General features: G+C 38.6%; 1 protein-coding gene across 1 annotated transcript; it reads left to right on the top strand.

Annotated features, from left to right (window-relative positions):
• Positions 1 to 168: 168 nt before the first annotated feature.
• Positions 169 to 23,314, top strand: LOC148873944 (aldehyde dehydrogenase family 3 member H1-like). The gene is made up of 10 exons (XM_088964397.1): positions 169 to 693; positions 2,890 to 2,958; positions 3,077 to 3,173; positions 21,036 to 21,242; positions 21,405 to 21,520; positions 21,641 to 21,745; positions 21,848 to 22,020; positions 22,127 to 22,217; positions 22,370 to 22,519; positions 22,917 to 23,314. The coding sequence occupies exons 1-10, from the start codon at positions 472 to 474 to the stop codon at positions 23,154 to 23,156; spliced, it is 1,470 nt and encodes a 489-aa protein (XP_088820523.1). The 5' UTR covers positions 169 to 471; the 3' UTR covers positions 23,157 to 23,314.
• The last annotated feature ends 612 nt before the right edge of the window (positions 23,315 to 23,926 follow it).

Genomic DNA, 23,926 nt, shown 5'->3' with positions numbered 1-23,926 from the left:
AATTGTGGAGTGGGAGGTCCCCATTGTCCTGCCGCCTGCGGCTGTGGTCGCAGCAAATGTGATCTCCACGTATCGTGGGGGGTCGTTTTCCGACTTATTAGGTACCTTGCATGCATTCTACCAACCGGGGGTACACAAATTAAATCCCGGTGCAGGCAATGCAACAATAATGAAATCTCAAATCACGACCTTTGATGCACTGCTATGCTGTGGCCCCATGAGAAAGGGTCATGTTGCTAAACTGGGATTCAATTTTTTGTACATTGAAAGGCCATGGTTCGCTGTTCTAGTGTTGGGCCAATGGCCACGTTGTAGCAAAAGTGAACTCGGCGGGGAGGTACACGTCGCTCCACTGAACTACAAAAGCAGAGGTTGGGTTGCTTCCTCTCTTCCTCTGCTCATTCATGGTCTCTTCCTTCACGTAGAGGAATCTAAGAATCCTTTATCCTGGTAACTGCATTTCTGTTGTTCATGGCGGTGGAGATGAGGAAGGGTAAGTTCGATGGTGATAGAGCTGCTGCTCTGCTGAAGGAGCTCAGAGTGAGCTTCGCTTCGGGCAAGACCAAGAGCTATGGGTGGAGAGTTCAACAGCTTAAGAATGTGCTCAGGATGGTCGACGAAAACGAGAAGGCCATCGTTGAAGCTCTTCGTCTCGACCTCGCCAAGCCCAAATTCGAAGCTTTTGTCAACGAGGTTCGTTTCTTCTGCTTTCTGATTCATCAATGCAGGGCTCTTCTTTTTTCTTTTCTCTGTTCCCATGCATTCTCTTTTGATAACTAAGTGGGCGAAATTGTTACAGGGGAGTGAGAGGACTAATATAAGGATTATTTTTAAGGTTAAAACTGGAACAAAAGAGTTTTCTGGCATTGAAAATTGAAGCTTGTGTTATGGGGTTTTGGTAGAAATTGATTGGATTTAAGTAAAGGAAAGCTAGTTGTTTGCTTTTTGGGGAACTGGAAAAGCATGAGGTTATATAATAGGAAGACATAAAATTGCAAGTGAAACTGACTTTGATGCTTGTGTTTGGCAGAGCAAAAGCAGATGGATTCAAATAGAATAAACTAGAGAAATTTAATTCAAGAATTTGTGCTTGTCTATTCGGAGTTTGGCTATGCTTTTATTTGATTTATTTGTTGATTCTGGGATTGATTCGTGGTGAAGATTCAATAGATAAGGCTTTCAAACTGAGTTTTCTTTTTTCTTTTTTTTTTTTTTTTTTTTTTTGTTTCTTTGGCTTGGCATTAATTATTTGATGAACAATTTGTAGTCGGGACATTTCACTTCCTTGTAGTTTATTTGAGTCAAAGCTGGTACTCTCTTGATTGCCCAGAGTGCTTAATTTAATCTTATGATTTTATCATAACTAGGAGACGCCAGTGCTTCTGTTGTGCAACTTTTGGATGATATCATCGAAAATAAGAGGCATTAATAGAGTTTTCTTATTTGCTAAGATGGACAGAACTTTTCTGTAATCCTCTATGATGAGAAAAAGGTTTGTAGTTAGTCCATCAGTGGGCAAAATCAGTTTTGAACCACATCTTTGATATGACTAAGGTTAGCTTTTCTCTATTCTAATCTTTGGTTTTTGACTGGTGTGTCAACATTGACGGACATGTCAACATAACTTGATTCAGTTCCAGACTTTTTGATGTCAGATAGCATGTTGTTCAAAACCATCTTCACATTTTAACCAATTAGGCCCTAATTTCACTGCATTTCCACTCTTCCAGTTTGATATTATCTCTAACTCCCCCATACATATTGGTTTCACTGGGCTGTATTACCTTTGTACATGTATCATAGTCTAATAGAGAAAAGATCATGTAAATTTATTATATAGGATTTCTGGTTTCCTTGACCTTCGGTACATAATTAATATGATTATGGCTTTTTTCAAAAGTAGAGGGAAGAAACTTTTATTTTGTTATAGTTCCTTGATTGAAGATTAAGAATCATACAATCTTCATGGTTGAAGACATATGAATTGAAATCAGGTACGTGGTTGGTCTAGTTTGCTCTACAGTTCTCTGTCTTGATTACACAAACTAATATGATTATGGCTTTTTTCAAAAGTAGAGGGAAGAAACTTTTATTTTGTTATAGTTCCTTGACTGAAGATTAAGAATCATACAATCTTCATGGTTGAAGACATATGAATTGAAATCAGCTACGTGGTTGGTCTAGTTTGCTCTATAGTTCTCTGTCTTGATACACAAACTAGTAGAATGTATTATTACAAGAATATCCTAACTATACCCTCATGCTTTTAGACTTTTCACAGATGTTTACGACTTCTTTTATAGGATTAGGATCTATGCATGCCAACATCTGCTCTTTTATTCATATAACTGTTCAACCTAAAAGCTTAAGCTGTTAGGTGAGGTCCCTGAATAAATTTTTTGTTCTCTAACACACCCCCTCAAGTGAAAGCCCATCGGGCTTGAAGTGTAGACAAGCACATGCCCACCCTTACCTTGTGCAGTTGTGCTGAAAATTAATCAATTACAATGGGGGCCAATAGGGATTGAACACTAGACCACTTGGTCAAATAGGCTCTGATACCATCTCAAGGAACTGTTCAACCTAAAATCTTAATCTGTAAGTTGAGGTTCCTGAACCAGTTGGAGATGTTAACATTCTTGTTATTTCAATATAGAGAAATTGGTTTAATTCTTTATGAAGTTATCAATGCATGTCTTCTGGGATATAATAAAGTCAGGTTATGTGGTAATTCTAACAAGTGAACGATTTATACTAGTTAGACTGGACAGTTCAAGTGTGACTGATTTCCTGAATAAAATACATGCTCTTTTCTTCATCTCTCTCAAGTTATCCGCATTACTTTGTGCATTATTCTATCTGTTTTGATATTTCTTGGTCTTAATACAGATTTCTTTGGTAAAAGCTGCATGCAAGCATTCACTGACGAAATTAAAACACTGGATGAAGCCACAAAAGGTAAACAATTATCAGAACCACTATCTTAGTTGAGAACATTTGTTGGCCATGTTATTTATTAGTATTTTTTTTGTACCATGTAATATTTATCTGATGCAAAAAAATGGCACTTTTGCAGGCAAAAACTTCAATAATAACTTTTCCATCATCTGCAAAAATTGTATCAGAACCATTAGGCGTTGTCTTAATCATTTCAGCTTGGAACTATCCTTTCTGTATGTGGCTGGTTCATCACAGAATAACACTTTTATATGATTGAAAATGTTTCAAAATGATTCCTTCTACTTAAATATAGTTCAATCGAAAATATTCTTAGATGTCATCTTCTATTGTTATAAGTTCTATCCATGTTCTGTTTTTTACTAGACATTGCTCTTGTCAAAGAACCAGGATTTTATTATCCATCACTCTGATTGTTATATTCATATTTTACTCATATTCTTTGATATCTGTACATTATCCATGAAATATGATCTTGTTTATGTACTCATAGGTAATTACATTCTGATAAAATTGATGTAGTGCCTTGGTTGAAATTTCCTTTTATTTAATTCCTTTTACCTATTCCATAGTATTGTCTTTTTATAAGTAATATTCTAATCTATTGAAATGAAAAATGAAAAACAAGGATACGGCTGCAAACTGTATCACCTTATCAACATTCAAATTCAAAACCCAATCCAACTAAGGTGATGAAAATTAGATCCATTTATAATCAGATCAAATATCTTCTCTGGCATCAGCAAACCCTCCCCCTTCGTCTTCATAGATTGTTTTCCCTTTCATCTTCACCCTTACTTCTTCTTCAAAACTAGTACCAGAGAGTGCCAAGTTTATCCAGTGACCCTCTGCTACCTCCACTTGCCTTATATCTTCTGTTTTTCTACCTCTTTCTGGAAGAAGTTCCAGCCACAAAGAAACTACCACTAGATCGTTTCCTTCCACGATAGTCACTGTTGCCGGGGGGAAACCCCTTCCACTTTACCTTGATCCTTATCCACTACTGTTTCTTTTGCCTCCTGTGAGTTATCCACCTCCACAAAACGACCGCACAATTCCCCTATTTTATTGACCACCGCCTCACTCCAGAGCTGCAGCGGAAGCCCGAAGATCTTCACCCAATACTCGTCACCATCTTTGAGAGGTTTATCCAGTCCCTCAGAATACACCTCCCAAGGGATCAAGTGCATCAAGGATCCTTCAATATTTCTCGCCCCTATCGTCCAGACCCTGATCGCCTCCTTCTCGGAAGGGAAACTGAATAGGTAGTTTCGTCCCTGCAACCTCCTCACCCTCACCCCAAAAGCTACCTTCCACTTTCTCACCGCCCACTTTTGCAACTTTGGGATTGAATACAAGGTCTCGACCGATTGAACCAGGCAAGATTTTAGAAACTTCCTTCGGTTTTCCTCCCCTGATTCACTTACTTCCACGAAGAAGTTTTTTCTCCCCACTTACTTCTACCCTCACCCCAAAACTTCCTTTGCACTTTTGTCTCCTTCCTCTTCTTTCTGCTTTTGATCTCAAGGTAGAGCTCCTATCCTATTTAATTTTTTCTTTCATTTTAGTTTGATTTGTATCTTAGCAATTAATAGATTGCTTCTTTAGAGCTTTGAAAATTGTTTGTCTTGTCACGGTATCAAGAGTTGAACTCTAGTAAAACATTTGAAGTAGACACTCATTCTTTTCTTATGGAACATGACTTCCAAAGATGTTGCATCAAAGTTTTGCCATTTCAAAAACTCTTACATTTTAAGATCACATCTTCCACAGGCCTTCATTGAACAAGAAAGTTTCTTCCTTTTCTCTCTTTGTCCAGTAATTTGTTTATGAGAAAAAAGGAAACCACTTACTAAATATATATCATAACAATTATAATGACAAAAATATCTATGAATATTATAGTGTTTTAGCGACCGGGCTTCTATTCCTTCTGATGTCACAGACATAAATGAGGTTTAAGCCAATGGAACTTAAAAGTAATCTGAAAAACACAATTCCCATATGCTAAGAATTTTCACCAATGATGTAATAGCATGAGCTGATAGATTATGAGGCCTAAGCCTAGGGATCTCAAAAATATTCTAAGAAATACAAAATCCATAGGCTTTAAATAGCCATGAAATAATGTGATCTTAAAGATGATAAGTTATCTGAATGATAGATTATGTTATAAATAAAATAGTGCCATGATGGGATGTGTGAAGGTACAAAAGAGTAAGTGCTGATCCATCCCAATTATTTTGTGGTAGAACACATTTGTTGATGATGGTGTGATGTAGGACCAGCTCAGTTCTAGTCCTTAGAGAATGATGGATGGTCTTCTTGATCAGAATTTTGTGGCTGCCAATGGCTGTGATGGCTTCTTGAAGGAAGAAGAGAGAAAATAGGGAGGGAAAGAAAAGAGAAAATACCTGAAATCACTCACAGGGTGCCTAGAATCACTCTAGGGCATGGGAATCACTCACCATAGCTAGCATAAGCTGAAGAAAACTCAATATGATTCATTGCCTTTGTGTAAAACGTCCATACATATTTATAGACTCTAAATTCATAATAATCCTTGGAGTCAAACTGTTAGACTCATAATAGTCTTAGGAGTCAAACTGTTAGACTCAATAATCCTAGTAGGACTCAAACTAAGCTGTCATATCCTATTTCAATTTAAAGAAGACTCGATAACTCTAATCCTACTTATGCAATGACTGAAATTTTAAACATAAACAAACTATAACTAGACAAATTAAACCCTATCATTGGACTCCACAGAAAATTGAAAAAATGACAAAGTACCCCTACTGTCCAAAAATACAGAAAAACATAAAAACATAAAATTCCAATTTTGACTCTGTAGTGATACAGTGGACCAGACATGATGTTTCTTGTTTATGTGGTCCCATAAGTTCAGTCTTATTTCTTATTTCTTGTCTTTATACTTGTACTATTATAGGTAGCATGGCATTTTTGTCCTTTTACCTAATGTTATGTTGAACATATAAATAATGCTGCCTTGGGTGGCAGTAAGTGATTTTGCCCATCACTCTCTTGCTCTTCCTTTGCTCTGTCTTCTCCTTCTTTCTTCCTTGTCTCTTCTTCTCTTCTTCTCTCTTCTTTGGTTTCTGCTTTTATTTTGTACCCAGAAGTTCTGCTAACAGCCTTAACTTCAAGTTGGTATCAGAGCAGGTTTAGGTCTGCTTGTGAATCTCATTTAGGCTCTTCCCAGCCGGCTACATGAGAGTTTGATAGGGCTGGAGTTCTAGTTCTGTTCGTGGCCTAATTCTTGGAGATTGGTGGAGTTCGAAGCCTTGCCCAGGACGTTTCTGTTCTTGGAGTTTGCCTAGCAGTCAGGAAGAATCAGAGACAAAATTTTGAGGTGAGATTTAGGGTTTAAATCTCAGTTTGAAGGTGCCGCCCATAAATTTCTAGGTAGCTTTATTTCTCCTTAACCCTGTAAAGGACTGTTACTGAAGGGTATTCTTTTCTGAAACCCCTGAAAGGGTGCGGCAGTTTTTTTTTTGGGAGTTCACTGGACTGATTAGGGTTTCTAATTACTCTGAGCAATGTGCTCATTTTTCTGAAGTTTTTTCCTGGACCGAGTAGTTGCTGTTCTTCTATTCTATCTGTTTTTGTCTCAGAAAGAGAGCCGAGTGTGGTTTTGTTCTTCTTTGTGTTGGTTTCAGCATGGAGTTCTTTGGGGGTGAACAGAAACCTACTGGAGAGGGTGCTGAAAGGGCTGTTAGTATGACTAATAACAACCCTTCCTAGGTTACCACAAGCAGATTTTTAAGGGATGAGAGGTCCATCATATGGATGGCCGAACCCTACAGGAAGGTTGGGCAAAATTTCAAAAAGGGAGGAAAGGGATATACCTGATACGAAGTAGCAGTAACTAACTCCCAAAGAAGGTATTCACGCCCAAGGAGATAACCAAAACCCGCTTCAACTGAAGATGACACAGTGTGTGGTGAAATAGGATCAGCAGGACAATTCTTCAGCAAGAACCGAACTCTTCAGCAAGAATGGAGTAGAGGGCTGGTGAACACGACTTCAGATTGCTTCTTCTACCAAGAAGCAATATCAAGAACAATTCTTGATCACTCCCACAAGTGGAGATCGAACTGAGTAGGGGCGGCAAGAACAGGGAAGAACTCTGCAGATTGATGTCTTGTATCTGGTGTGTTTTGCATGTCTGCCCTGCTCTCTTACTTATAGCCTTAAAGAGACAGCCTACTAATCTGATTAGGACTTTCCCAATCCAAATCTTCCATGCTCTCTTATTTATAGCCTTAAAGAGACAACCTCCTAATCTGATTAGGAGTTTTCGGATCCAAATCTTTATTTGGATATGGCCTTTTTAAGTGATAAGGATAATCCCTTATCTTATCTGCAGTTTAAGATCAACTTAATCCTAATCAAATTAGGAGTTTCCTAATCCAAATCTTTATTTGGATATGGACTCTTTAAGTGGATAAGACTTATCCTCTTATCCTTATCTGCTAATCTAAACCCAGATCCGCCCCTATTTAATTAATCTAATTAACCCAGTTTGAAATTGGGCTTTAGGCCCATTAAGTTTATGTGCTCACTTAACCTCTTAACATGCTGTCCAGTTGGCTCTCTTTGTATGGTGTGGGACCCAAACATTGATCTACACATCAACCACATGGGTTTAGCCCAACCTTTGTTACAAGGCCTAGTCGAATTCACTGTAGGAGACAGTGAACCCCTGAGTCCATCACTATGGACTCTTAATGGGCCCAACATTTACACTAAATGGTCCTTGGGTCCAGCCACCTTATGAAAACCCAAGTACTATGGGCAGATGCAAGATTAGCCCATCAGGTATTACCCTCAATGGTCTTACACTTAACCTCTCAGCCATAATGATCAAACACTACCCGACAAGAGAGGACCTCTCCCTTGGCTGCAAGGTATAGTGTTGCACTCTCTGCTCACATGGATCCCGAGAATTAAAACCTTTTGCAAACATTTTGAAACCATAATATATATATATATATATATATATATATATATATAGATATGTATATCTTTATATAAATATATTTTGCATAAACAAATTTCAACGGTTGAAATCAACTGTCGGCAGTTTAGGTTTCCATCAGAGAGAGTGCATTCCCCGATCATTCACTTTGTCCGACAAAGGGATTGATCCTATCACTATGATCACCCACTCAAGTGAATTCTCAGACTGTCCCAACATACCCAGGTTTTGACCCCCTCTAAGGATCTCACTGATTGGCATATCAAAGACATTCCAATCTGACACCTAGTGCAGTACCATAATCGAGCTTAGGGGTCAGGTGTAATATTCCAGTTTTGCCCATCTATCTCCAAGGTCCAGGGCAATACTAGAATTTTGGTCCGGTTCAGGGTTTCAAGAAAACCCACACTACATGTACCTCAGGTCTCACCCTGGCAGCTAAGACAAGCCACCCCAACCAACTTGGCGGTACATCAGTGTCAGCCTTGGTAGGATAAATCTCCCCAGATCTATCCAACGGCTGTGAAGATTCTAAACTAACACGAGTCTCATAAGTGTTCAATTTAAGGGTATTACACAGAAACATACCACAATGACATGAATCAAATATGTACTTTATTCATTTACAATAAATGTCATAATGTACATCGTGTTGATTGGAGCTAAGGTATATATTGTCTAACAGATTTGATGGTTCTAAATATTTGGAGTGGTTTCAATCTGTCATGATGGCAATTGGAGGAAGAGGAAAGTTAGGCTATGTGACTAGAGATACTAAGGAACCAGCCAAGGATGACTCTTCCCATTCCAAATGGGTTCAAGAAAATTATCTTGTAATGACATGGCTGTGCAATTTGATGCAGCCCCATATTAGCAGAAATTATCTTTGGGCAAAGACTGCCAAGGATATTTGGGACAATATGAAAGAAACTTACTCCTAGCCACTTGATGTGGCTAGGGCTTTTGAGTTGAAATGGAAGTTAACAATCTGAAGCAGGGGGAGAAACCCGTATCAGCTTATTACTCCACTCTGAAATCCGTATGGCAGGAGGTAGATTACCTTGAAACAATCGAGTGGGAGAGTAATAAAGATGCAACAACCTATAACAAGTTGGTTGAAAGGAATAGAGTTTTTGAATTTCTTGCGGGTCTGAATTCTGATTTTAGCATTGTCAGACAATAGCTTTTCACTAGGGAAAATGTTACCTTATCTCAAGCCTACTCTCTGGTACATAGTGAAGAGAGTAGAAGGAAGGTTATGCTTCAAAATTCTCAGACAGAAGTGGCATTAGCAGCTGTAAGACACAAGTATAGTGGTGAGAGGGAGAAAGAGATGAAGAATGAAGGAAAGAAGGGTGTGTTTTGTGATTATTGCAAGAAACCTAGGAACACAAAAGATACTTGTTGGAAGCTTCACTCGAATCTTATGCCGAAAAGACTCAGGAATAAGAAAGGGATTGCAAATGCTGTTGTTATATCAGATGGTTCTTCTCTTCAGGGGCCTCGATCCACTTCTTTAGAGGATATGAAAACTCCTTTTTCATTGTTGTATCCTGAGAAAGATTTGTACACCATCCCTCTTAAAGTTTTTGGGTGCACTTGTTTTGTTCAAATTCTAGGACCCCATTGTTCTAAGTTTGATCCTAAAGATGCAAAACGTATATTCCTTGGCTATGCACAAAATCAAAAGGGATATTGCTGTTGTGATCCTAGTTCTGGTTCTCAGTTTGTATCCATGGATGTTACCTTTCTTGAGGATGCCCCCTATTACCCAGGTGTTTCCTCTCAAGGGGAGAATAATGAAAAGGATCGTCCCTGTCTTGGAGTTCCTCTACCTATCCCTATTCTTGAAGGAGAGTTTTGTAATGGGGGTACTTGTCAGAGGTGTGCGGAGTTGAGAGTTTACCACATGAGGTAGAGGCAAGTTGATGTCGGTGCTCATAACCAGTCCAGGCCAATTCCTCTCTCCTCTGCAATTCCAGATTCACGTACTTCTCCCTCCTTGCCTGTTGATGCATTACCCTCATCTTCTGAGCCTCTACCCTCTCCAGATGATCTTCACCTTACCATTGTTGTCCGCAAGGGAAAACATTGGTGCACTTCATCTACTGCTCATTGCATATCTCAGTTTATCACCTATGATCATCTTTCACCATCCTATATGTCCTTCTTGGCATCTATCTCTACTATACCTATTCCTAGATCTCTATAGGAAGTTGTTGCAGTACCTGAGTGGAAGAATGCAATGGAAGAAGATATGGGTGCTCTCATTAAAAATAAGACTTGGGAGCTGATTAACAAGCCAGAAGGAAAAAAACCAGTTGGGTGCAGATGGGTGTTCACTGTGAAGCATATAGCAGATGGCTAGATTGAGAGGTATAAGGCTCCGCTGGTGGCAAAGGGGTATACTCAGACTTATGGCATTGACTACCTTGAAACCTTTGCACCTATTGCCAAGACGAATACCATTAGAGTTCTACTATCCCATGCAGCAAATTTCTCTTGGCCTCGTTTTCAACTTGATGTCAAGAATGCTTTCCTTAATGGAGACTTGCAGGAAGAAGTGTATATGGAACTACCTCCTAGTTTTTATGAAGCTGCTATAGGAAATAAAGTTTGCAAATTGCAAAAGGCTTTATATGGTTTAAAGCAATATCCAAGAGCCTGGTTTGACAGATTTAGATTGGCTCTTGAAAGGTTTGGCTATGTACAGGACCACTCTGATCATTCTCTTTTCGTTAAGAGAAATGGTGCTTCTCTCACCCTTCTTGCAATGTATGTTGATGACATTGTTGTGACTGGTTGTGATCTTGATGAGATTGATTCTCTCAAACAATTCCTTCATGAGGAATTTGAAGTGAAAGACCTTGATGATCTATGTTATTTCTTGGGAATTGAAGTGGCCTGCTCTAGACATGGTATCTTTATTTTCCAAAGGAAATATGTTCTTGATCTTCTTGAGGACACTAGAAAACTAGGGGTTAAACCCACGGACACACCCATTGAGCTGAATCATAAGATAAGTGCTGAAGGGGGTGAGCCTCTTGAAGACAAAGCAATGTACCAACGACTAGTTGGAAAGCTCCTTTATCTATGTCTCAGTCGCCCTATCATCTCTTATGCTGTTAGTATGGTCAGCCAATACATGCATTCTCCTAGAACCACTCATGTATTGGTTGTAGAAAGAATCCTTTCTTACTTGAAGAAATGTCCAGGTCGGGGAATACTCTTTAAAAATAATGGTCATATGAAAATTGAGGAGTATATTGATGCTGATTGGGCCGGATGTGTTGATGATAAAAGATCGACTTCAGGATATTGTGCTTTTATTGGAGGTAACCTTGTGTCATGGCATAGTAAGAAGCAAAATGTTGTTGCCCGTTCAAGTACTAGGGCAGAATACAGGTCCATGGCCTATGATGTGGCTGAGATCTCTTCTCGAGGAACTAGGGGTTGAGTATGAGAAATCATTGAGGTTGTATTGTGATAATCAAGCAGCCATCAATATTGCTCATAATCCCATCCAGCATGATAGAGCTAAACATATTGAGGTTGACCGTCATTTCATCCGCGAGAAAGTTGCTTGTCAAAATGTTTGTTTGCCCTATGTCGCCTCTGATATGCAGCTTGCTGATCTCTTCACCAAAGTATTCACCAGGGTCAAATTGGAATCAGATTTGTGCAAGTTGGGAATGATAAATATCTATTCCCCACTTGAGGGGGAGTGTAGTGATACAATGGACCAGACATGATGTTTCTTGTTTATGTGGTCCCATAAGTTCAGTCTTATTTCTTATTTCTTGTCTTTATACTTACTTACATGTACTATTATAGGTAGCAGGGCATTTTTGTCCTTTTACCTAATGTTACGTTGAACATATAAATAATACTGCCTTGGGCGGCAGTAAGTGATTTTTCCCATCACTCTCTTGCTCTTCCTTTGCTCTCTCTTCTCCTTCTTTCTTCCTTTTCTCTTTTTCTCTTGTCTTCTTCTCTCTCTTCTTCTTCTTTGATTTCTATTTTTATTTTGTACCTAGAAGTTCTGCTAACAGCAGTAACTTCAAGTGACTCTTAAGCTCCTGCATCATGGTGTCTTGTCTTGTTATTAGATTGTCAACTATAAGAACATTGTTCAAGGTACTTCATTGTAGGAAAATTCCACTTCGGATTTATTTAGCAGGGAAGTTGGCCACTCTAAATGCTTGCCATTGAGAGGAAGAAAGAGAAAGTGAAAAGTTGTCTCTGGTAATTGAGATCTGTATCCATGTTCTTCTATCTTCCCAATAACATTCCACATTAGTGCCTTCCATGTATTAAAAAGCTTACTACGCTCTCCATATCACAACATTGAGATGTCTTATATAGGTAGGGGTCCAAAGTCCAAATTGCCACTATTAAACACTAATCTCATTTTGAAAAATATGTTTTTCTCTGTATCTAGACAATGCAAATGGAGCGAGAGGGGTCCCTAGCCACACCAATGATCTTTTTAGAATTTACTTTATACCCTTTCCCAAGTTGAATGATATGCCTTTCAAGCATCCCCTTTCTTACCTCACACTACTCCTCTCCATTGACACTGCAGGCTTGGTCATCTGTTGCTCAAGGCCCGGAGGTTACTAGTTCCGTCTTTAAGTCATCTTTCATCATTGGATTGTGACTTGTGTCAGCTTGGAAAACATTATAGAGTCTCGATTAGACCTAGAGTTGATAATCATGTTTTGAGTCATTTTTCTTTAGCTCATTTAGATGTTTGGGGTCCAAATAAAGTAGTGTCGTGCAATGGCTACAAGTACTTTGTAATTTTTGTTGATGATTATTCAAGGATGACATGACTTTATCTTATGAAAGACAGAAGTGAATTGTTCTCTATTTTCTAAAAGTTTCATGCTAAAATCCGTACCCAATTTGGTGTTCATATTAAAATTCTTCACTTAGATAATGCAAAAGAATACACATCAACACCATTTCAGCAATACTTAGAGCACCACAAGGTAATTCATCAAACTTCTTGTTCTTATACCCCACAACAGAATGGCATGGCTGAATGGAAGAACTGACACATACTTGAAACTGCTCTGTCTATTATGCTTGATATGAATATTCCAAAGCATTTTTAGAGTGATGCTGCCCTTACATCATGTTTTTTCATCAATTGGTTGCCCATGTCTATCCTTGGAAGTCAATCCCCTTTCTCAGTCTTGTTCCCTACTCTTTCTCCATCCCCTCTTACTCCTAGAGTCTTTGGTTGTGTTTGTTTTGTTCAAAATTTAGGGCCTGGACTGGACAAGTTAGATGCACATGTTACAATATGCATCTTTCTTGGCTACTCTAAAACCCAAAAAGTATACAAGTGTTACAACCCTAGCTCTCATCAGTCCTTTGTGTGTTCTGATGTCACTTTCTTTGAGTCTATTCCATTCTTTTCTAGTTTTGTTGTTCCTCTTCTTGCTCTTGTGTTTCCTCTTCCAGTTCCAATTGAGGACCCCCTTCCTACGGTTCTTGTTGTGTCTCAGTCATCGTCTTCTCCAATGCAAGTAAATTCTGAAAGGCCACCAATCTTACAAGTGTATACTCACAGAAGAGCACTAGCCCCTCTAGTTTAGCCCGTGTCGACGGATCCTACAGTTGTACCTCCTCCTTCTGACCTTGGTCTTCCTATTGCACTACGGAAAGGTAAATGTAGTTGTAGTCCAACAGAAGAAAAAATAAAATAGAAGAAGAAAAAAAAAAGAAGAAAGAGAGAAGAAGAAGAGAAGGAGAAGAGAAGGAGAGAAGAAGATGTTCTTATTCAAAAGAGATGTGGCTAGCGGCACCTAAGTTAGTATTTGTACTTGGGGCGACAAGATATAAAAAATAGAGGAGGAAATGCCAGAAATACCCCTATGCTAGTACATAACATGTTACAACACTCCCCCCTCAAGTTGGAGCATATATGTTAATCATGCCCAACTTGTCACACAACTCATTATATTGCAAATGGTGAAGACCCTTTGTAAGGACATCAGCTAATTGTTCCTTGGAACTGATATAAGGGGTATAAACTTCCCCCTTTTCAAGTTTTTCCCTTATGAAATGCTTGTCAACTTCAATATGCTTGGTTCTGTCATGAAGAACTAGGTTGGCTACAATATTAATATCAGCCTTGTTGTCACAGTAGAGAGACATTGGACCATCAACAGAGAAGCCCAACTCTCCAATCAAATTCTTTACCCAAAGCACTGCAGCAACTCCATGCGCCATGGCCCTATACTTGGCCTCAGCACTAGATCTAGCCACTACAATTTGTTTTTTGCTCCTCCAAGTGACCAAATTTCCACCAACAAAGGTGCAATATCCACTAGTTGATTTTCTATCATCAGCTACTCTGGCCCAATTTGCATCTGTGTAGACCTCCACTTTCACATGACCATATTTCTTGAATAAGAACCCAACTCCTAGATATTTGTTGAGATATCTGAGCACTCTCTCAGCTGCCTCTAAATGAGAGGTTGTTGGTACATGCATAAACTGACTAAGGACACCAATAACATAAGCTATATCTGGCCGAGTAATTGATAGGTAGAGAAGTCTTCCTACCAACCTTTGAAACTTCTTGGCATCTATCGCCGGTTCTCCAATACAATCACCAAGACGATGGTTTTCATCAATAGAGGAATCTGCATGCTTTGCTCCCAACTTTCCTTTGTATCTAGGATGTATTTCCTTTGATAAATGAAGATGCCCTTTTGAGAGCGGGCAACTTCAAGGAAATAGCGTAGCTGTCCCAGATCTTTCACCTCAAACTAAACAGCAAGGGATTCTTTACCTCTTTGAATCATAGAATCCCAATTCGCAATAACCATAATGTCATTAACATATACAATCAAGGCCACAACATTCTTTCGATTCCTTTTAACAAATAAAGTATGGTCAGACTGGCACTTCTAGAATGAAGAGCCAAGTGAAATCTGCTGAACCAGGCCCTTGGGGATTGTTTCAAACCATATAAATACTTTTTTAGTTTGCAAACTTTCCCTTCACACCCTTGTGCTACAAACCCAAGAGGTTGAATCATGTATACTTCTTCTAGATCCCCATTCAGGAAAACATTTTTAATATCTAGTTAGTGAAGTTCCCAATGAAAGTTAACAACCAAGGATAGCATAATCTGAATAGTGTTCATTTTAGCAACTGGGGCAAATGTTTTTGCATAATTGACCCCATACACTTGTGTATATCCTTTTGCAACTAACCTGTCTTTATACCTCTCAACTGACCCATCTACTTTGTGCTTTATGGTGAATACTCACTTGCACCCCATTGGCTCCTTGCCTTTAGGAAGATTCACCAACTCCCAGGTGTTGTTTTTGTGTAGAGCACAAATTTCTTCTTTCATTGCATCTGTCCATTCAGGTATAGATAAGGCTTCTGCAACACTTTTGGGAATGGAAATGCAACCAATGGTAGTCAGAAATGCATGAAATGAGGGTGAGATGTTTTCATAAGACAAGAAATGGGTAATAGGATGCTTAGTAGTACATGATCTAACACCCTTCCTATGAGCAATTGGGACATCAAGATCATTGGTAGAATCATCAAGGAGTCAGATGACGCTACATGTATAGTCTCTAGCTGGTCAACATCCTTTGAATTCAGTTGTCCCTTATGGCGCCTCATGAAAACATGAAATGGAGAGGAGTTAGGAATAGAAGGGAGAGAAACTTGTGGAACTTGACTCTCCTCCACACTATTCTCCCCTTGAGGAGAGGCTAAGGGTTCAGATTCATAAAAGGACACATCCATCAATACAAAGTACTTATGTGTGATAGGATTAAAGCATTTGTAGCCCTTCTGGGAAGATGTATAACCAAAAAAAAAACACATGGAATAGACTTGGGGTCTAACTTACCCCGTTTTGAAGACAGGTCATGAACAAAGCACTTACAACCAAATACACGTAGACAAATAGAAAATAAAGGAGATTGAGGAAAGTGAAGTTGATGTGGGGCCTCGTATTGCAAGAGACGTGATAGCATATGATTGATAACATAAGCCACAACCATCACAGTATCAACCCAAAACCGTTTTGAAACATTCATGTGTAGCATCATACTACGAGCAACTTCAAGAAGATGTTGGTTCTTCCTTTTGGCAACACCATTCTGTTGTGGTGTTCTGGCACGAACTTCTATGAAGAGATCTGTGAGAGGAAAAAAATCATCTAAGTTATGACGAAAGTATTCCTTTTCATTATCTGATTGGAAAGTTTGAACTTCAACATGAAATTGAGTAAAACCCATGAGGTGGAAATCTTTCACAATTTTGGGTACTTCTTCTCTTGAATGCATAGGATATATCCAAGTGTATCTAGAGTAATCATCAATGAAACTGATAAAATACTTGTACCCACCCTCAGTAGGTATGTTTACAGGGCTCCAAACATAAAAATAAAAAAAAATAAAAAAAACATGGAAAGGAAAAAAAAAATCTTTTATTATTTTATGGAAAAGTTGTTCTACAATGATTGCTCAATTGACATGTTTGACATTGCAATCTAGTGATAGGCACAGTTTAAATAGTTTAGGAAACATAACTTTCAAAGACCCAAAGGACAAATGATAAAGGCGATTATGCCACAACCAAACTTGACTCTTAGTAAACTGACTCATAAGACTCATAGGAGCTGATGTCGTAGAACCAGCTTTATTCTCTAAAATGTAGAGGCAATCAACCATATCTTCTTTACCAATGATCCTCCTCGAGGCTAAATCCTGAAAAACACAGGAACGAGGAGAAAAGGCTACACAATAGTTTAAGGATTGAGTAATACTATTTCTAGACAACAAATTAATAGGAAGTTTGGGAACATGAAGGGCATGGGGTAAAAAAGGCCATCAAGAAGGGATACAAATCCATGACCAGTAATAGTGGATAGAGACCCATTAGTAAGTCTCACTTTGTCCCTCCCAGAGAGGAGTGTAGGTCTGAAATGCAGAAGCACCTTTACTTGATGTAGAAGAAAAAGAAGTAGAAGGGGTAGGAGGTGACCTCTCCATTTGTCCAGGAGTTCTACCATACAGTTCCAAATGATCTCTGAAAGAGTTAATGATGTCTTCCTTAGGGTCAGAACCACCAGGATGCTCTTGGGAAGTAACAGTAGTCAGATTATTTGATTGGTAATCTTGTGCAGCCAGATCTGCAGAGGTAAATTTCTTCTGAGGAGGCTTCTTTTATGTGTCTTGATTCTTGATTGCCCACTTGGGCTTCCCCACTAGCTCCCAACAGGTCTTTCGAGTGTGTCTAGGCTTCTGGTAGTGAGTGCACCACATCTTGTCCTTGTCACCATTTTTCCTTGATTTTCCCTTTTGTATTCCAATGTTACCCCCTCTTGTAGCCAGAGCAACTGGTTGCTCCCCCTCAGAAATATTCATTAGATTTTTTTTTTCTTTCTTCAGATTGAACTAAGGCAACCTCTTGACTGAAGGAAGTTCTCTACTTCCTGAGATTTGTACCCAAATAGGTTCATAAATAGGATTCAGCCCCAACAAGAAAGCAAACACTCATTGTTGGGAGACAAGTTTTTTGTACGCTTTAGCATCCTCATCATTCTTCCACTCAATAGTCTGATAATGGTCCATCTCCTTCCATATAGAGGTAAGGGCTGAATAGTATGTAGATAGGCTACGGTCTCCTTACTTACAAGTAAATGATTCTGCTTGGAGCTGGTAAATCTTGGCAAAATGTCTCTGTTCAGAGTAGGTTGCCTTGCCTTGTTCCCAAACCTCACAAGCTGTATCAGCCCATATGAAGTTTTTCTTTACATGAGGCAGCACAAAACCTAAAAGCCATGATATAACCATATTGTTTTTTTTGTCCCATCTATCATGTTCAGCTGTACCAGATTTTGGTTCTTTAATCTTTCCACTTATGTAACCAGCTTTTCCCCTAGCTGTGATATAAAGTTTAATGCCTTTTGACCATTCCAAATAATTTAGGCCATCAAAGGGGTAAGTCATAGAGATTTTCATGCTGTCCATCCCTCATTAAGGTTTCCTTGAGAGGAAGTAATACCAGAGGTTGCTGAATCCTCAGTAGCCATTTTACCCAATGTTTTACTGCTGATTTTCCAAGAAAAACTGAGAAAGAAGTTCTGTACTTCTACAACACTATTATTGGTACAAATAGTTGGCTATCCGACCACCCAAACAGAGAGTGGCACACTAACCAAGGAAGACAGCAGCACCTCCACCACCTGTAACTTAAAAAAGAGCTCTAAAAACATGTTCAGTCAGACTGTAGGTCAGTAAACCCTAGCCAAAAAACAATTCAGCTTATAGGAAAGGAGACAACCAGCTCCTACAACCCCAAGCTGTGACATTCACAGTAATCACACACTTAAATGTGAATGTAATAGTACATACCCGGATTACAATAGTGATTCCACAACCCACAGTCCATAAAAATCTAGGTGTAAACCCTAGAAATACTGCTCACTGCATTCGGCTGTCACCACAATCACCACAAAGCCTCTTCTTGGTGCAATGACCAAGAGAGAAAAGAAAAAAAAAAAGGAAAACTAAAAGGCCAGGTCAGTCCGAAGGAGTTTTCTCTTCCTCTTCCAATTGAAAAACAGAGTTTTAGATGGAGAACTCAATCTGAGAATATTAGGCCCAGATCAGCGCTTTGATACCATGTAGTCCAGTAGAAGAAAAAATAAAATAGAAGAAAAGAGAGGAGGAGAGAAGAAGAGAAGGGGAAGAGAAGAAGAAGTTCTTATTCAAAAGAGATGTGGCTGGTGGCACCTAAGTTAGTATTTATACTTAGGGTGACAACTTTAAAAAATAGAGGAGGGAATGCCAAAAATACCCCTATGCTAGTACCAAACATGCTACAACAATAGTTGTACATCTCATCCTATTTCCCATTATGTTTTTGTTGCTCACCTTTCTGCTTCCCATTGGTAGTTTTTACCTTTATTATCATCTGTTTCCATTTCTAAAAATGTCCAAGAAGCCATTACCTCTCCAGGGTGGTGGCAAGCAATGAAAGAGGAATTGTCTACACTAGCACACAATCACATGTGAGAGCTTACCACTGTCCCTCCTCGTAAGCATGTTGTTGGATGTAAGTGGGTATACACAATGAAATATCTTCCAGATGGTAGTGTGGAACGGTTGAAAGCCAGGTTAGTGGCAAAAGGCTATTCTCAGTTGTATGGTGTTGACTATACAGAGACGTTCTCTCCTGTGGCTAAGATTGGTTCAGTTTGAGTGTTGATTTCTTTAGCAACAATGTATGACCTCTTTCAAGTTGACATAAAAAATTCCTTTTTACATGGTGATCTTGTTGATGAGGTATATATGGAGCAACCACCAAGGCCTGTTGCTTAGGGGGAGGATGGTAAAGTTTGCAGACTCAAGAAGGCAATTTATGGTTAAAACAATCTCCATGTGCATGGTTTGGCAAATTCAGAGAAGTAGTGAGGGACACTAGCATGAAACAGTGTCAGGTTGACCATTTAGTATTCGATTATGAATCAGAAGCTGGGAAGACTTTGTTAGTGATGTATGTGGATGACATTGTCATAATTGGTAGTGATAACAATGGGATTGACAGGTTGAAGAACTTTCTACATGATCACTTTCAAACAAAAGATTTGGGTAAACTGAAATATTTTTTGGGAGTAGAAATTGCAAGGTCAAGACATGGTATTAACTTGTGCCAAATCAAGTATGTCCTTGATTTACTTAAAGAAACATGGTTGTTAGGTGCCAAACCAACTAAAACACCCATGGAACCAATGTCAAATTAAGTATTGATGCAGGTGAAGAGTTTGATGATTCTAGAAAGTACATGAGGTTGGTGGGTAAATTGAACTACCTGACTATTACTTAGCTAGATATATCATTTGCAGTAAATAAGGTGAGTCAGTTTATGCAACATCCTTGAGTTCCACATTGGGAGGCAGTTCTAAGAATTGTTAGGTACTTGAAGGGAGTTCTAGGTCGTGGATTGTTATGAGTAGAGGAAGTCTTGAAATAGAGGGGCATATAGATGCTGATTGGGCCAGATCTGTGTCTGACAAGAGATCCACTACAGGGTATTGTACCTTCCTGGGTGGCAATCTGGTGACTTAGAAGAGCAAGAAACAAACTGTAGTAGCAAGAAGCAGTGCTGAAACTGAATACAGAGCCATGGCTCATACTACATGTGAACTTTGTGTGGCTGAAAAATCTTTTGCAGGAAATGGGATTCTCAGTTGACAGGCCCATGAGGTTGTATTGTGATAACCAAGCTGCAATCCACATTTCTTCTAATCCAGTTTTTCACGAGAGAACAATGCATATTGAAGTTGATAGCCACTTTGTAAGAGAAAAGTGATCAATGGAGTGATAACCACAACTCATGTGAGTTCAGGAAACCAGTGGGCAGATTTGTTTACAAAAGGGTTGAGTCGGGGGAGAGTGGATTACATATGTAACAAGATGGGACTATATGATATATATTCTCCAGCTTGAGGGGGAGAGTTAGAATCGATAGTACAAGGGTAGTTTGGTCATTTGTCTATTTAATTAGGGTTGAGTTGTCTATTTTGTTTGATTTTAAGTTGTCTCCCATACATAATGACAGACAGATTTGTCTTTTGTAGTCTAATACCAAGATTATAAATATAAGGTGGGTCGGATGAGAGGGATAGACTTTTCCTCTTCTCAGACCGAACCCTTTCTTCTTCTCCTCTCCTCTTCTTCTTCTTCTTCTTCTTCTTCTTTCTTTCTTTCTTTCTTTCTTTCTTACTTACTTATCTCAGACCTAGGACTGAACTAGTGTTAATCAAATCATTCACAAATTTTAAGGCTGTTCTATCTATAATTATCCAATTATTTGATTTTAGTAAATTGTCATCCTATTTTATTTATTCCAAATGTCTCATATTGTTTGGTTTGTGGTTTATTATTTCCTGTTATAGTCCATCAACATAAAGTCATTATCATCCAACAAGTCATCCTTTTGATGATAGTTCATTCAAACAATAAATCAAGGCTACTTTCATGTAGAAACAAATAATTATTACTATGATTATTTACCTTTGCAGTGTTATCTCTTGATCCTGTCATTGGAGCTATTGCTGCGGGTAACACTGTGGTCTTGAAACCGTCTGAAATTTCTCCAGCCACATCCTCATTGCTTGCTAAGTTATTGAAGGACTATGTTGACTGCTCTACCATAAGAGTTGTTGAGGGAGCTGCTGCTGAGACGACTGCACTTCTGGAGCAAAAGTGGGATAAAATCTTGTATACAGGTTTTTACCCATTCATTAGGGAAAGAAACTTTAACAGAGAGAGAGACTCAATTATATTTGCTTTTATCAATAACCATTGGCTAACCTTAATAATGTAGTTTCCTGTCTAGTTTGATTTATGAGTATTATTATAATCTGACAAGCTAATTGTCAATTATGCAGGTAATGGAAATGTGGGGCGCATTGTGATGGCTTCTGCCGCAAAGCATGTTACACCCGTAGTCTTGGAGCTTGGAGGAAAATCTCCAGTTGTTGTTGATTCAAAAATCAATTTAACAGTAAAGAAATTTTCTTTTTCTTCACAGTTTCCTTAATGGTGCCATATTTTCTTTCAGTTTTTCTTATCTTTTTTTTTTTCTGCTAATGGTGTTGACCTTTCTTGTCTTTGTGATTCCAAGGTTTCAGCAAGGCGGATAGTTGCAGGCAAGTGGGGATGCAATAATGGGCAAACCTGTGTTTCTCCTGATTATATTATAACAACAAAGACTTTTGCTACAAAGTTGGTATGCATGACTTTTCCTTATGGATTTTTTTTTTTCAAATGTGGAAGCGGTGTATTTCTTTCTATGTGGATTCTTCTTCTACTAATAATATGTTCTCTTCAGATTGATGCTTTGAAACATGTATTGGAGGAATTCTTTGGAAAGGATCCATTACAATCAAAAGATCTTTCTCGCATTGTTAACTATAGTCACTTTTCACGTTTGACAAAACTTTTAGATGAGGATAAGGTTTCAGGAAAGATTGTGTATGGAGGCCAACGGGATGAGATCCAGCTGTGAGTTCCATCATTCCAACTGTATACTATTTTATTTCAGTTAATAACCTAATAGGTATGTAGACAAATCATTGAGACTATTAGTACTTCTCTGAATCCATTACAGAAAGATTGCCCCCACCATATTATTGGATGTCCCAGAAGATTCTCTGATAATGAATGAGGAGATATTTGGGCCCCTACTTCCCATTATAACGGTGAGAATGGAGTCCATTTAAAGAAGTTTTCTCCTCATAACATTTATTCTGTTGATAAAGTCGTCTTTCCAATCTTTTTGGGCTTCAAGGCCTATGGTATATACGAAACACAACATGGAAATGATTTTTTTTTTTTTTTCTGGTCTGGAAAGGTTGACAGGGTGGAAGACAGCTTAAATGTCATAAACTCAAGGTCGAAACCGCTTGCTGCGTATCTCTTCACCAGTAGCAAGAAGCTTGAGAAGGAGTTTGTTGAAAAAATTTCTGCAGGAGGGATGCTCATCAATGATACTGTGTTGCATGTAGTTATCCTCCCTAACTCCAGAATGGATAAAAGTATAATCTAAGAAAAAAAAAGAAAGAAAGAAAAGCATTACATAGATTATGTACATGCATGCATACATTCATGGATACATATTGCACACAGTCACAAGGCCTACTAAATAGATTTTAGATATTTAACATTGTGGGTTATTGGTACTGGTTCCTGGTATACCATAAATCACATGGATTAGTTTGCCATATCCATATATTTACCCATTTCTTGTTAAACTTTTAAAGGACACTGGTTTTGAATCCATGCATTCCTACATGTTTCAGAATCCATGCATATAAATGTGCATAAACAAGTGTTTTTTTCTTTTTGGAAGGAAAAGGAAAACTCGATATCCAATGAAGTATCTTAACTTGATTTTGCAGTTAACAAATCCCAGTTTACCATTTGGTGGAGTTGGAGAAAGCGGATTCGGTTCATACCATGGTAAATTTTCATTTGATGCTTTTACCCACAAAAAGGCAGTTCTATATCGACCTTTTATTGGGGATGTGACTGTAAGGTACCCACCATATACACCCAGAAAAATTAGATTACTGGATGCTCTTCTTCACCACAGTACGGGCATAATTCCTGCTTTGATTGGATTAGGAAAGAAGGTTTGAATGATCAGATTGAACTGACAGTGTGCGTCATAGTGTGTTTATGTAAGTTTCTTATATATATACACCAGTGGAACCTGTGTGATGCATGGACTTGCCCTCAGTGATACCTTAATTTTAAAAGGGAATAATATAATTTCTTAATTCTCTCAATGTTAAAATGATGATCAGAGATGGGATGGATAATCTTATTAATACAGAAATACATATATATTTACAAACCCAGAGTTTAACAAGTTCATAGCTAAAACCACATTTGGTAAAATCTAAAGGGTTTTGGCTTGTGAACAACCTGAGTTACTAAGTCTAAGATCAGGGCATTATGATCTAAACCCCACCTAGGTCCCAGGCTTAAGGCTACAAGAGGAAACCAAAGAAGCCAATCAGGCGAGACCAAGACTCTACCAAGATTCTTAGCTTGATTACCCTTTCCTCTGACAAATCTGGACTAGGTTACCCCATCCGCAGGTGCCTTAATCTCCTGTAGGTCTGGGTCTCTTACTAGGTTAACAAAGTCTGGAATCACCCTATTTCTACTTGAGCCTACACCCAGAACCAACGAGACCATACCCTCATCATCAATGGACCCGGACTCGTTAAGGTCTCTGGCCTATTAATATGAGAGGGAGGTTAGGATGTGAGAGATGATTATAGACATTATGCCAAAAGGTACACCAAAGCTTTTTATTCGGCTCCCCATACATACAAACCAGCAATCAAGAAGGATAGTTAGATCCAATCCACAACTTTAAAACAATATAATTTTGGGAAGA

This window comes from Nelumbo lutea, chromosome 1, assembly GCF_056320005.1.
Source record: "Nelumbo lutea isolate HS-2025 chromosome 1, American lotus-T2T, whole genome shotgun sequence".
NCBI classification, from domain to species: domain Eukaryota; kingdom Viridiplantae; phylum Streptophyta; class Magnoliopsida; order Proteales; family Nelumbonaceae; genus Nelumbo; species Nelumbo lutea.
The sequence above is the reverse complement of the archived record's forward strand: the minus strand, read 5'-3'. Positions and strand labels throughout refer to the sequence as shown.

What these genes read in the sequence shown, in the direction of transcription:
- LOC148873944 (XM_088964397.1), top strand. Translation starts at nt 472, where the DNA reads ATGGCGGTGGAGATGAGGAAGGGTAAGTTCGATGGTGATAGAGCTGCT. An exon ending in ACTGGATGAAGCCACAAAAG is followed by an intron (nt 2,959 to 3,076) that starts GTAAACAATTAT and finishes GCACTTTTGCAG; the next exon opens with GCAAAAACTTCAATAATAAC. An exon ending in GGATAAAATCTTGTATACAG is followed by an intron (nt 21,243 to 21,404) that starts GTTTTTACCCAT and finishes TCAATTATGCAG; the next exon opens with GTAATGGAAATGTGGGGCGC.